Source organism: Streptopelia decaocto, assembly GCF_964273445.1.
Source record: "Streptopelia decaocto genome assembly, chromosome: 3".
Lineage (NCBI taxonomy): Eukaryota > Metazoa > Chordata > Aves > Columbiformes > Columbidae > Streptopelia > Streptopelia decaocto.
The window spans coordinates 90195149-90209759 of record NC_138656.1 but is presented as its reverse complement, the minus strand read 5'-3'; the positions used below and the strand labels follow the sequence as shown (position 1 = coordinate 90209759).

Below are 14611 nucleotides of genomic sequence, written 5' to 3'. Positions count from 1 at the left end.
CTCCCATGCTGGGTGCTAGCTTAACTACTAATTAACCTGATGTGCAGTATTGTCAGTTCTTTCTCTTGTAACTCTTCCAGACTTAGGGGATAATTAGCTCACCATTGGATCTGAGAAAAAGAAAGATACAGAGAATGATTCAGTAATTTAATGTCTGAGGGAGAAAAGACCTGAATTTCCATCTGCCTCACTCAAGTATTTTATAGGCTATATATAGGCTTCAGCTCCTTCCAGAAGGGTTGGATTAGAGGAAAAAAATAAAGCAAGTTAGAACTGAGCTGACAAAAACGATGTTACTGGTGAACAGCCTCACCAGAGTACCCAGCAAAGGGACATAACACAAAATGGAGGAAGAGGAGACTAGAGACATGGTACTTAAGATGAGGAAAGCGCAGAGGTGCACAGCCTTGGTTGCAGAAAATCAGCCTGGACTACACCTTCTGCAGAGCCTTTGGGTCCGGCTCACAGAGCAGCCCTGGGATCCATCTCTGCCTTCCTCAGAGCCTCACACCACCTCAGCGGGCGTGAAAAAGCACCAGTCTCCTTGTCACAAGGTCTCTGCTGCCCATAATGCTTTTTTTACGGACAGAAACACCTACTCGTGGAGAAAGCTCAGAGGGCAAATTAACACTATGGCAGTGTCCGTTCGATCAAGAGGCTGTAACAGGTTTATTTGCCCTCAGTGCCAGCCTGGAGAGAGAGACGCCTGCCCCAAGAACCCAGGAAAGGAGGCTGCAGCATGGAGGGTGTTGGTCTCCCAAGTAGTAAGTGATAGGACAAGAGGAAACGGCCTCAAGTTGCGCCAGGGGAGGTTTAGATTGGATATTAGGTAAAAATTCTTCACCGAAAGGGTTGTCAGGCATTAGAACAGGCTGCCCAGGAAAGTGGTGGAGTCACCATCCCTGGAGGTGTTTAAAAGGTGTTTAGGGGAGGTTCTTTGGGACATGGTTTAGGGCCAGAGTTAGGTTATGTTTGGACTGGATGATCCAGAGGGTCTCTTCCAACCAAAACAATTCTATGATTCTATGACAACATCATATGACCGACACTGGCAGATCACTCTGCTGTGTGCTTTGGGGTATTTACCACTTGTGAGTTGCCACCTGGAGAGGCACAGGCTCCTGGACACCCCGCAGTCCCAACAACGGCTTGAAACAGCGGCAGGCGCAGATCCACCTGCCACACGCGAGCCGCTGAGACCCGGCCGTCCGGCCGCACCGCGGGCAGCCGCGCTCCCGCCGCCGCGCCCTGAGGAGCCCGACCCGGGCGGAACCCGCTCTCCGGGAGGTCCCGGTGGGGCGGGGCGAGGACGCGCGACCCGCGCTCCCGCCTCGCGGGGCGGCACCACCAGCGGGCGGGGCGGGGCGTTCCTCCCCCAGGCGGCCCCGCCCCCCCGCACAGGTGTGGCGGCTCGCGCCGAGCGCCGCCCTCCCCCCGGGCGCTACCTGGAGGGCGGGGTCACCCCGGCGGCGGATGGATATTACCTGTTAACGCGAGGTGACCCTTACGCCCAGGCGCCTCTCTATGCCCTTCTAAAGTCAAGTCATGGCGAAGCGTCGCGTCGCCGCCCCTGTTCGGAAAGCCCCGGGGGGAGGCGCGGCGTGTCAGCGCGGCGTTAGGACCCGGCGGACTATTTTTCACTCCCGGCGCAGGGCTGCCGTGGCCGGGGTGGGAGTGTGCACGCGCGCGCGAGGGGAATGAACGAGCGGGCGGATGCGTCTGCGGCCGCAAGTAGTTCCGGTTGAGGAAGTCGGCGCTCGCGGCGGCCGGTTCCCGTGGCTGCGCCAGGGCCGGAGCGGCGCGTCCCGTCCGGTCCCGTCCCCAGCGGTGCCGAGCCCGGCTCAGCGCCAGCCCCGCCATGGCCACCCGCTCCTGCCGGGAGAAGGCGCAGAAGCAGAACGAGCAGCACCAGGCCATCCTGGCCAAGCTGCTGCGGGAGGAGGACAACAAGTATTGCGCGGACTGCGAGGCCAAGGGTACGGCGGGACGGGCGGCCGCGGGGCGCGGGGGGGGCGGGCGGGCCGGCCCAGGTGAGGCGCTCCCGGCGGGGCCTCCGTGTGTCCGCCCGCCCGGGCCTGCCGCGGCGGGGCCCCCCTCGGGGCGGGGGCCGGCGGGGAGGGGCCCCGCCCCGCTCCACGTCCGCAGGGGCGGCGGTGACCGGCCACCTCCCGACACGGGGCCCGGCGGGGAGCCGGCGATGGAGGGCAGATAGCCTCTGATTTCGTTGTGAGCCCGTCTCGGCTTCTCCATCCGGCTGTAGGCCCGTTATCCCGAAGTGCGGAGCCCCCAGCTGGGGTTTCATGCCGTCGCCGGCCTAGCGCTGCCCTGAAGTTCCAGTGCCGCGTCTCCCTGCGCTGCATCGCTCAGAGCCGCCGGGGCTCTGGGCCTCGGGGGGGGTCCTGGGGCTGGATGTGGGGTGAGCTGAATGCTGAGTGCCCCGAACAATGCCCTTCAGTGTAGACTCAGTCATGTAAATGCCAGGCTCTTGGAGTCGAGGTGTCTGTGTCTAATGTATTAACAGATCTGGCTTTGGTGGTGAATGAAATGTTAAAGATTATAGTGCTGTCAAATCTTACTTGTCTTTAGTCTAATGGTTTTATTCTATGCAGAAGTAGATATAGGTTTGCCTTTGTATTTACCTTGGGTTCTGTGGCTTGCAAATAGAAAAATGCAGCATATCCCTCTTTCATTGAGTCCATTCAACAAGATATTAGCCTAAATAAGATGATTGCACAGTAAGTCATTTAAAGTACACTTCCTGAATAACAGGAAGCTGTTTGCGGTGTATGATTAGCTCCAGAATTGCCTTGTTGAGCCCTTTTCCACCTCAGATGGAGGTTAAGTATGGTGAGCAAGCCTGAGCAACCAGCAGTGGCACTGTGTTTGCAATTTGCCTTTCCAATCTGTACAAGTTGCCTTTTCATCATGGATGTAAACTGTGCAGTGCCTTGCACCGTGCTGGTATCTGATACATCAGAAATAAGACTTCTAGTATAATAAACATATATATAATATAGATTACACTAAAGATAAGAGATCTTGTATTTTACAAGTAACTCTTCTCAATAGTTTTCCAGCACAGCTCTTCTTGCTCCTAGGCTTCTGGTTACTATGTAAAAGAGTCACCGTAACTGGCGTTTTTCTGGAAAAATCGTGCTTGTATGTTTTGTGCATTACTGGTCCTTGAGATTTCCATGCTGAATGCTACTCTGAGTTGCTTGCTGATGTTGTTTTGTAGCGTAGGCCTCGGAGCTGGCTTGTTCACAATAAGAGTCTGGAATTCTCCAACTAATATTGGTCCAATCTTCCGAGTTCCCTCTTTCTAACCATCACCTGGACACAGTATTGTTTGTAAATCTCTGTGGTCCTTAGTGCTTGGTAACTTTTGTCACTTCGGTTTGGCAGTGCTGACACTTTCAGCTTCCTCGTTATATTTGTGTCATTGAGTATCTTTATCCACTATTCTTTGCTTTGTTGCTCTCATACCTCTCTTCTGTCACAAGCTTTCTTTCATAAGTCCAAGCTTTGATGTATCTTGAGTTTCGGGGTTCTTGTGTTCTGGATTTGGAGAACCTATTAGTCTCCTGATTAGGTGTCTTCTGCTAGTGCCTGTAATTCAGTTTCCATCTTTCCAGTAAATTATTTTACTTAGCTACCTTACGAAAATCTGACTGCAATTCCAAAGGCTTCTCTGGTTTTTCTTTTGCTCAGCCCCCTTCTCCCTTGCCATCTCTCCGTATGCATGGCTTGCTTTCACCTTATCCCCCGGGAAAGCCAACATGAAAATACTGTGTGACGCAATGTGAGCGTACAATATTGAGGGAATCGTGTGTGGTTTTTATTATCTTTTTTTCCTTCAAGCTTAATTTGCACTCGCCTTATCCTCTCCTGGCAGTTCTTATTTTAAATAATTCTTATTTTAAATCTCCCACGATATTAGCTTTGTAGTGCCATCTGCCATTGCCTGTACTCCTGTAGTTGAGTATATGGTTTTCTTTTAGTTGGGGAGGGGGAGAGAGTGTGGAATGATAAACTTCAGTTTCAGCTGTTCTAGAGGTACTTGACTGAGAAATGGTCATATATGGACACTGTAGGTTTCTTTCCTTAAGTTTAGGAGGTTTACTTCTAGGAAGCAGAGTTGTGTGAACAATGTTGATGTGCCTCTGCTGTACCCTGAAGTCTAGACTCTGTATACTTCAAGAAAACATGTGGCTCAGAAGAAAAAACATGATCAATCATTTAGCTGAAAATCAAGCTTACCATGAGCATGTGATGCCACTCTTGAACTCTTCCTTGTTATATCAGTCTGATGAAACTTCTTGTTGACCATGAGAAGAGGGAAAGTGAAGGATACTTCTTTCAGATGCAGCTGGATATTTTTTCCTAATGTGTTTCCCACTTAATCCTTGGTGGTTGGGTGCTAATGATGTGCTGGTGTCTGGAATGGTTGTCTGAGGCAGCAGTTTTTAACAGGGCTCTATTGGCTAACCGGTGTCTGTGAGCTGTCTGCGTGGCTTTCCTGAGCCCATGACAGGCGCCACCTCTTGCATCTCTGACAGCATCCCTTTCACCTCTGGTCATTGGCATTAGTCTGGAGTCTCCTATTGCCAGTTCCACTGGAGATTCCCTTCATCCAGGGTTCTGTGGACATGAACTTGAAACGATGCATTAAAAGCTCTGAGGAGACTGTATTGCGGCCTTTCAGTGCTTATAAGGGGCCTATAAGAAAGATGGGGGCAGTCTTTTTAGTAGGGCCTGGTAGGATAGGACAAGGAATAATGGTTTTAAACTAAAGGAGGGGATATTCAGACTAGACATAAGGAAGAAATGTTTTACAATGAAGGTGGTAAAACGCTGAACAAGTTGCTCAGAGAGATGGTAGGTGCCCCATCCCTGGAAATGTTCCAGGCCAGGCTGGATGGGGCTCTGAGCAACCTGATCTAGCTGAAGATGTCCCTGCTCATTGCAGGGGGGTTGGACTGGATGACCTTTGAAGGTCCCTTCCAACCCAAAATATTCTATGAAAATATTTAGGACTTCTCTGGTGTCAGTCCTAGTTCAGAATGCATACTTTTCCTTTTGTTAATGTAATAGATTCTTTTTTAATTTGAAATACTGTCTGCTTCAGCTTCTGTTACTTCTTTTGTATGAGCTTTTCTCCTTTGTTTGTCATCCTCCTTTCTGCTGTTCAATAGGATCCTCTGAGTTCTGTTTTTTGCTTTCTTCCTGTTTATCTAAGTGTTGGGTAACATCGTTGGGTAATCGTTGTGATTAACTCTGGTTTTGTTAACTGAGTTGTGGTTGTATTGTGGGTCTTATTCTGGCAATACTTAGAACCATTTTTTTCAGTGTGGTCTTTCAGATAGCTGGCAATTCAGCATGGGTTCTTAGCTTTAGTTAAGAGGCTTTCATCACTAATTTCTTCCTCTCACCATAGGTGTTACAGTCTCTCTTAAGCCTTAGATATTATATTTATCTAAGGCGTTCAGATAGTCTAATCCAAGGGACGTTGAAATTCTGCAGACTGTGCTTGTGTATCTGTTTTAACTGTTATTCTTTGAGCCTTTGGGAATTCTTAGGTAGCTAGATATCACTTAAAATCTTACAAACTTTTTAAGGTCACAAGGATATTTATATTTGTATTTACGTATTCATGCAAAGCTCATTGCCACTGTTGAACTCTTCCTTTATATCATTAAGGCTTCTCTGCTGGCTTTTACTTCTCACATCAAAAAGACCATCAGAACTTGCTGCTGTCCTACTGCTCATTCACTCCTAAATTACTGAATTAGCTCTCCTTGCTCTTGGTATGTGATCACTATCTGCATTGCTTGTGAGGAAGTTTCAAGCATGCACTTTTCCTAAATTATCACATGTAAGAATTTAAAAAGCTGCCTGTTGGTCATCTTTAAAATAGTCTTGCTATCATTAATAGTGGTCTTGTATCAAGAACAAAACCTTCCTTTGGTTTCTGGCCTACTTATTCAAGTTTGAGGTGTGCAAATACATTGAACAGCTTTGTTTTGCAAGTCTTTTGGAAGTTGGAGATTACAGCTGCGGACACATCTGCCAGCATAAGCATTAAGCAATAATTAGGATTGCTGACTCTGGCAACAGTTTCTGGAAGTGCATTTTATTCTGTATTTGCCTTTTAACTGTTGAAATAGCTGCTATGAATCTGTCACTGGTAAAACATGTTGAAAACTACTTGCTGTATGGCCATGCCATAGTTGCCATTTGTCACCTTCCAACTAAGTCTTACAGCTGCTAGGAAGACTAGATGACGCCTCTGGGGAACAAGCCTAAAAATCAAAGGTTCTGGAACTGTCTTTGCAACCACTGAGATTTTTGAAAGAATGAGGAGGTTGGGATGACGTTAGACAGAGCAGAGCTTGTCTGTGCTGGCTGTTCTTTCCATCCCTATCTGAACAGCTATATCCAGAAGGCAGTGGATGTCTTCCCAATGTTATACTATGGGGAAGTAGTTATACTACTGTTTCTAATATTTTAGGATATAGTGAGGCATGTTGGCAGTAAGTTAAGTCATCCTGAATTTCTGAAAGAAATAAGCAACTGAAATTCCTTTGTGCTCCTTTTGTGTATGGAACTAGGTAAATCTAGCAGGAATTTGAACAATCTAGGAGAGAAAAATAGTTACAGATCTGTACATCTGTCCTGTGTGTAGACTATGCTGAAAGCTTTTGTAAAGCACATGATTTTTTTTTTCTTCTTTCACTGTAGGGGGAGACTAAATGCATGTTTATTGTTGTTCCAATGCTGATATTTGAGTCTTTTAAACAATAACATCTCTTGGAGATATGTCAAATGGAGCCAAAATAAAAAATGGTTATCTTCTGTCAGCAACCCTTTGACTATAGGGGCTATAACCTGCCATTTCTATGTGCTTAGTATCTACTTATAACATGCTAGAAGTCTCCTAGGCTTGTGTTATTGCTTGGCAGCAAGGCTGTTATTACTTGGGTGCTGATATTAAACACTGAATCAAGTACATGAAAGTTGATGATGTGCAATGAAGCACAAAAGGAGATAGATGCTCCTTCTTAAAAAAGGGGGCAAGATGTTGAGCAGTATGAAAGGAGTAGCCATCCAAGCAAGTAGGCGTGTGAAGTAAACTGAAGTCAACCAGCCTTGGTCTAGTGTGACCATCTCTGCAAATGTGGACCGTAAGGCTCTGATTACTGTTCCTAATGCTGTTTAAACAAAAGAGGTATGTCTGAAACCAATGTGAATGTTCTCTAAGGTAACTTTTCTGTTTGTTATGCTTGCATTTGGATGTTGGCTTTAGTACAAATTGATTGACTACTGAAGTCTGCTTTGTAAATTCATCTCTCTGTCAAAAAGGCAATTACCTGAGTTGTCAACTGCTTTAGAATTTTTTTTTTAACTGTAACAAAGTTAAAATAACATAATTGGAAGCTTGCAGACCTTTGTACAGAAAATTGCAGATGTCTTGGGCCTTCAGAAAAGGTGAATAAATTTCTGTATCAGAGGAGGTGTTCTGTGTGGTTTGTTGGTGTGGATTTTTTTGTTTTATACATATATGTTCATTTATTTCATGCCTAGTAGTGCTTGAAGCCCGCTTAAATGATCTCATGTGAATCCTAGTACAAAGAGTCACATTGACACTGCTGCCTGTTCAACCAGATTAAAATTGGTTTACTTTGACTATAACATTAATGAAAATACTTTTCAGTATTTATAGTTGTACCATACAGTCCTTGGGTATCTATATATAACTGAAGACTTGGTCTTGTCTCTGTCTGAAGAGTAGCAGGTACAGGCTCTCAGGAGTGTGGGTAAAGACTGAACAGGTAAGATTGCAGTACTGAAATTCACACAGAACCAGTTATTACCATTTTGGCTTCAAGTAAACCAACATTTAACTTCACTAACAATTTGTCAATCTCAAACACAAAGTCTCTTAGCAGTAGAGGAGAAGCAAAACCTAGTGTACTTCTTCCTCAGGAATTAACCTAAAGCAAATGGATAATTCTTACAGCCTGTGCGAGGCTTCAGCTTTTGCATCTGACTGTCAGCGTAAGAAAGCTTTGGGACAGCTCATCATCAGTATTAGCTTGCTCTAGGCCAAGTCACTGGCTGCTGTACCTCCTCAGGTGAAGACCTTCTCTGTCTTCCACCTAGGGTGGAAAAACTGCTGAAGTAGGGCACCAGGGGAAATGGAACACAGCTGGAATATCTTGGAGGCCAGTTCCACACATCAGCCCAGGTGCAACTTCTGGCCTGATGCTTGAGTTCAAACAGAGTAACCAATCAGTGGCTCATTACTCCTCTATGGATATCTTGTGCCAGTGAATATAACTGCAAATGTCTGATGTGACTTCAGGTTACTTGGCTCAAGTTGCTAGTACTTTTCTATGTGATTCTGTTGCAAAATTGGTATTGCTGCCATGTGATCAGATTGGTAAAGATCATATGAGTGTAACAGATGAGAATATGAATTGACAGATACAACAACTGGAGGCCTCTAGCTGTCCAGTGAGGCTTTCCAATATCCTTCTTCAAGGAATGATGAAGACAAACTGTTTTGATTCAGGGTGAGTCTTGCTGAAGTTTAGTAACTGGAGTGATGTGTCTTGACCTGTAATAATAGTAAGGAACTGTATCACTAGAAATCTTAGCAATCATCTGGTACTTACCCTGTTATTTTCCTGGCGTCTTTGTGAAAAGTAGCAACTTCAAGGACCTTAAGGGACTAGAAACTTCCTTTGTTCTCTCCTTACAGTATTACCACCAGGACTTTTTTCCTGATTCCCTGCTACTAAATGAAACTACCCCATTGCTCTGTTTTTGTTCTATACCCTTTTACCTAATACTGGCACTGGTTGCATGAGACTGGAACTTTTTTAGGAATTAGTTACTATTGCAGCCGTGGGAGCTGCAGTTAATTGTCTCACCCAAGAAAAGAGCTCTTCAGAAGACACCTCTCTTGTTGTGAGGAGCATGGCAGCTTTAGCTTAAAACTTGTAAGTGGGTGAGGTGTTGCAGTATTGGGTGACCCTTGTGGTGTGTTTTCTGCCTGTAAGAAACTGATTTGTTTCCATCTCCTGACTCTTAGAGTGCAGAAAAATATTCTGAAATAAGTCACAGAAAATCTGTTTAGCTTGTAATAGAACCGTGTTGTTAGCAAGTACATGTTCCTGCTGTTGAAATTGTGTGCACAGCCTGAAGGCTTTTCAGCAAAGCCCTTAAAATGGTATTTGTGGGTGCTATCTCCATTCTTTAGGACTTAACCAAACTTGATTGGGAGAGAGACAAAGTGGCATGATGTAGCTTTGATGTTAGCATTGCTTTGACAGGAGGCTAGGCTAGATGACCTCTGGAGGTCCTTTTCAACCTAAATGTTTCTGTGACTACTAAACCAAAGTATTTGTGGGACCTTGGATTTTTTTTTTTTTTTATTGTGCTGTAACTTTTTAGGTTCTCTGAGGTATAACATACAGAAATCCTTATGTCCTTAGTTTGCTGCCCTACATTCTGAAGTATAGACCTTGGCAATTTAAGCAGTTTCCTTTGTGTGGACCATGAAGGTGAGATACTTCCTGAAAAGTGATTATTGGTATTGATGAGACCAAGTTCCTGCCTTTTGAAGTGCAGAACACCCTAGTTCTTTTGGTCAGGGACTACTGGTGTGTCACTCCAAGTGGTACCCAAGTTGTGGTTCTGCCACTCTTTAGTGACCTGGAAATTATGCCAATGCAGGATGCTATTGATACCAGCTGTTGATCCTTGCTTTGTTCCTAAATCTGTTTTTGTGGAACTGAAACTCATGCTGTCTTTTGAATCTGCCCTCTTTGGTCCGAATGCTGTCAAAGAAAGAGCAGCTGTTCTGCAGCCTTAAGAAGTCCTTATCAACAATACAGAGGAAGCAATTATGTATGTGATAAGTAGACTTTTAGGGTGGTACCTTTTCCTGGAGGGGTGGGTCCCTTTTAAATCCTCTAGGAAGCATGGGTTACAGAGTCAGTTATTAGCCATTACTCGGGGAGTAGTCAGCAGTTAATTTAGCTCAGATGCCACATTGTCCTAGACTGGTTCACTAAGGTTAGTTTGAGCATGATTCAGCTTTACGTTATGAACTCAGATGCTTTGTATTGTTCTCTTATGGCCACTGCTGGATTCCCTGAGACTTGACTTTGCCTTGTGAACAGGTAAAATTGTTTAGTGATAACTCATTCTATTTTTGAGGTTCTTGAAGAGTAGCGCTGTTGAACTCATGACTAATTGAATCCATCTTCACTGTACTGTCAACAGCAAAGTGTTTTCAGGTATTATGCAAGAGTAAGAATGAGTTAAGACTGATCTATGATTTTATTGGCATCACAGAGGGGGATGGCTTACACAGCTGCAAGGGATGGACTGCAATGAGTAGGTAAGGTGCTTTAGGAAGGACAGGCTGGGATGGTGATAAGAGGGAACTGCCATTTTTTTGTGAAAGCAGTGGGGCTGCATGCAGCTTTGCCTAGAGATGGGTAGCAGACCAGCTGGGAGCTCATGGGTCAGGATTAGAGGACAGACCATTATGAGTGATGCTGTGGGTGTCTACTTCAGACAACATGATCAGGAAAGAAGTAGTAATGAGGCCTAACTCAAGCCTAACATTCACAGGCCTTGGTGCAAATGCTGGACTTGGAACCACCCCAATATTTGCTGGACAGCACAGCAGGGAACAAATAATCTAGGAGGCTTCTGGCATGAGTTAGTGGCTGTGTCTCAATACGAGTGGTTAAGTAAGAAGGAAGAGACTGAGATGGATCTGTTGCAAACAAGGAAGGACAGATTGAGGATATAAAGGTTAGGAGTAGTTTTGGCTGCAGTGACCATGAGATGGAAGAGATCGGGATGTTAAGAGGAGAGGACAAAGCAAAGAGTAGGATCACAACTATGACCTTCAGGAGAGAAGATTGTTGTTTTGTTTTGTTTTTTTTTCTTCTGTTTGGGGATCTGCTTGGAGGAATCATTTGGGAAGAACAGGTGCTTCATTCTTCATTTCTGAAGAACAGAGAGCTCTAGAAGAGCTGGTTGATAACTTCTTTAAGCTCTAGTCTGGGACATCCTGATGAATAGGAAATTGCATAAAGGCAACAGAGATTCTGCTGAAATGAACAAGGTGCTCCTGACAAAACTCAGGCATAAAAAGGAAGCATGTAAGAAAGAGGTGGAAGCAGAGACAGCTGGTCTGGGAGGAACATGGGGACACTGTCCAAGCACACAGGGATGTTTCTAGGTAGGAAGAACGATGTGCACGTGGAGTCAAATCTGATAAAGTATATAGGAATGGCAGCAAGAAGGGCTTTTAAAGATAGTTAGCAGCAAAAAGAAGACTGGAAATAATGTGGGCCTGCTGCAGAATGCGGCAGGGGACCTGGTCATAAGGGATGTGGAAAAGGCTGAGGCATTCAATGCCTTCTTCACTTTGGTCTTTACTAGTAAGACTTGCATTCAGTAATTCCAGGCAAGGAAGGCTTCTTCTCAGTAGCAGAAGAGGATCAGGTTTTGGAGTGCTTACAGAAACTGGATGTACAGGAATCTTTGGGCCCTAATGGGATGTACCTGTGAGGGCAGACACAGCTGGCCAATGTCATTTTGAGACCACTCTTAATAACTGTAAGGTCATGGTGACTAAGGGAGGGCGTTGAGGACTGGAAGAAAGCAAATGTGATTCCTGTCTCTTGAAAATGGCAAGAAGGAACATCTAGGGGACCACAGGCCAGTCAACTTTGCCCTAGTCCCTGGGAAGGTGACAGAGCAAATAATCCTGCAAACATATGAAGAAAAAAGCGATGAGGAATAGTCAGTGTGGATTAATGAAGGTGATATCGTGCGTAACCAGTCTGATAGCCTTCTACAGTGACTAACCCAGATGACTGGATTTTTTTTTTGTCTTGACTTCAGTGAGGCTTTTGAAACTGTCATGTGACTTCCTCATTGATAACCTGATGAAGTGCAGTCTGGATAAAGAGGTGGTGAGGTGGACTGAAAATGGCTGAAATGCCAGGCTTGGAGTTGTGATCAGCAGCCTAAAGTTGAGCTGGAGGCCAGTCACTATTGGTGTACCACAGGGGTTGATACTGGGGCCAGCACTGTTCAACATCTTCTTCAATGACCCGTGTGACAGGACAGACTGCAGTGTTGGCAAGCTTGATGTGATGCAAAACTGGGAGGAATGGTGGTTGAACCAGATGGATATGCTGCTACTCAGAGCAAAAAAGAAATGGACAGACTGAAGAAATGGACCAACAGGAACTGCATGAAGTTCCACAAAGAGAAATCCAAAGGGAGGAGGTGAGGTGCTGGGGATGCAGAAGAGATGCTGGAGGTCCTGTGGGTCACAAATTGGTCATAAGCCAGTACATACACCCTTGTCACAAAGAAGGCCAACAACATATTGGACTGAATTTCAGACAAAGCATTGTCAGTGGCTGGAGGGAGGTGATCCTTCTGCTTTCCTCAGCACTGGTGAGACGGTATCTGTAGTGCTGTGTCCAGTTCTGGGCTCCACATTACAAAGAAACATGGACAAACTGGAGCAAGTCCAGCAAAGTGACAGCAAGAGGAGGAGGTTACTGTGCCTGACATGCGAGGAGAGACTGAGAGAGCTGGGATTGTTTAGCCTAGAGAAGGGTACTGGGGAGATCTTACCAATGTGTACAATTACCCGGTGACAAGAGAGCGAAGATGGTGGAGGCAGACTTGTCTGTGATACCCAGTGATAGGACCAAGAGGCAATCAACACAAATTGAAACATAAGAAGTTCTACTGAAGCATAATAAACTTTTTTTTTTACTTTAGGAGAGGTTCCATATTGAAGTAGATTACCTGGAAAGGCCATGGAGTCTCCGTCCCTGGAGACAAGCAAAACCTGACTGGGAACAGCCCTGAGCAACCTGCTGTAGTTTGCTCTGAGCAGGGGGAATTGGACTAGATGATCTTCAGGGGTCCCTTCCAATCTGAGCTACTTCAGATCCAATTCAGCTGCTGCATCACTTACAAGCTGGTATGGAGTCCCATGGCAGATACCATTTAAGTTCCTCCCCTGCCCAGTACAAGCATCTGCCTACAAAGATTAAAAGTAGATTCTTTTCATAAAGTTGAGGTCCTTTATGAGAAAGGAAAGTGATTAAACAGCAGTAAATACAGACTGTAGTAGCATCTTGATGTTTTCTGAAACAGCTGATACAGAAATCTTGCTGTGTTTTGTGCATCCAGAGGTAAAAAGGACCAAGTCTTGCCATTTGGGGCAAGTGGGAATTGAGAGGCTATGTAGAAAGGTTACTGATGTCTTCTGTTTGACTGAAATGCTATTTCAGTCTAGCTAGGAGAATACTTCACAATTTAAGCTGCCTACTAGAGCTTGTAGAAAGTTGCTTAGAACTAGAGTCTCTGGTGTCAGAAAACTCTAGATCTTAAAACTACTCGTTGGAACTCTGTATTGTGACTAAAAATTATCTTCCCTGGAAGACTGAGGCAAAGCAGAAACTACTACAGATTTATGTTCTCCTGCCATTTTGACCTCTTACCTGATTAATGGTTTGACAGCTTGAGCAATATTATTCTCTTTACATTTTTCTGTTGAATGGCTTCACAAAAAGCCATTCACTGAAAAATGCTTTAATTTCTCAATGAAAATTTGACAAACTTAGATTTGAATGGATACCTATTCCGTATTCATCTTTGTTTACAGCAGACTCTGATTATATGGTACAATGCTAATTTATTTATCTTCTGCTCTCTTGTCTTGATCACTTGTTGCCTTCCAGTAGGTGAAACTTTTATGTCTCAGTACATACTGTCAAGGAGTTTCTGCTTGGTGCTATGAAACTTGACTCAGTCAAGAGAACCCGAGTTCCTTTTTTGTTTCCAGACTGTCCAAAATACTTATGAGTTGATCTGTGTTCCTCTGACCAGAGGAGCCAGATGCTGTTGTGTTCTGCGGGCACCATCTGAAGAGGAAGATGATCTTGGAGGTTCAGAGAACATCCTAGTGCTGCAAGTCTGTGGTGCATGTGGATATAGCGAGCACTAATTCTGTAGCTTATGAAGATGGTGATAACTTTTATGGGGGAAGTGAAAACTGCACAGGTCAACGTGCTGCCTGTATTGTTAAACCAAGGCTGTCAGTAGCACCCTGTATCTGTTGGGGAAAGGTATCTACTTCTTGTAGACCATGGAGGAAGAAGAGGTAAAGATTTTGTAGCTCAGTTTCTGTCAGAGTGTGGTACTTGGAGGCAACGTTGCCAAGCAACTAACTTTGCAGCTGTGATTTGGTAAAAGAGCAGTCTGTTTCTCAAAGCTTTGCCTGGCTCTGATTTTGTGTAAGAAAATTGATAAATTGATGAAAAGCAGGGAACTGTCCCTCTTGCATGGCTAAGGGCTCTGGTATTCTATGTTTGGCTATTGATTGCCATACTCTTCTTGTGTACTACGTCCTTTTTAAGGAGGAGAGAGCAAGAATCTATAATGTAATTTTACTGAAGTACTTGAATGAAAATGGATAAAGCTTCATAGTACAAGGCTTCACTAGCAGGATTAAAGGCAGCAGTAATCCTCTAGGGATTTCTACAAAAGAAGA

The 14611-nt window shown here is 44.9% G+C and overlaps 1 protein-coding gene across 4 annotated transcripts in view; it reads left to right on the top strand.

Moving 5' to 3' along the window:
• The first annotated feature begins 1719 nt into the window (after positions 1 to 1719).
• SMAP1 (small ArfGAP 1) overlaps positions 1720 to 14611 on the top strand; it is a 92832-nt gene continuing 79940 nt past the window's right edge. For all 4 annotated transcript variants that reach the window (XM_082047412.1, XM_082047411.1, XM_082047410.1 and 1 more), the window contains exon 1: positions 1720 to 1976. In XM_082047412.1, coding sequence (XP_081903538.1) covers positions 1859 to 1976 — 118 coding nt within the window. In that variant the 5' untranslated portion in view covers positions 1720 to 1858. The remainder of the gene's footprint in view (positions 1977 to 14611) is intronic.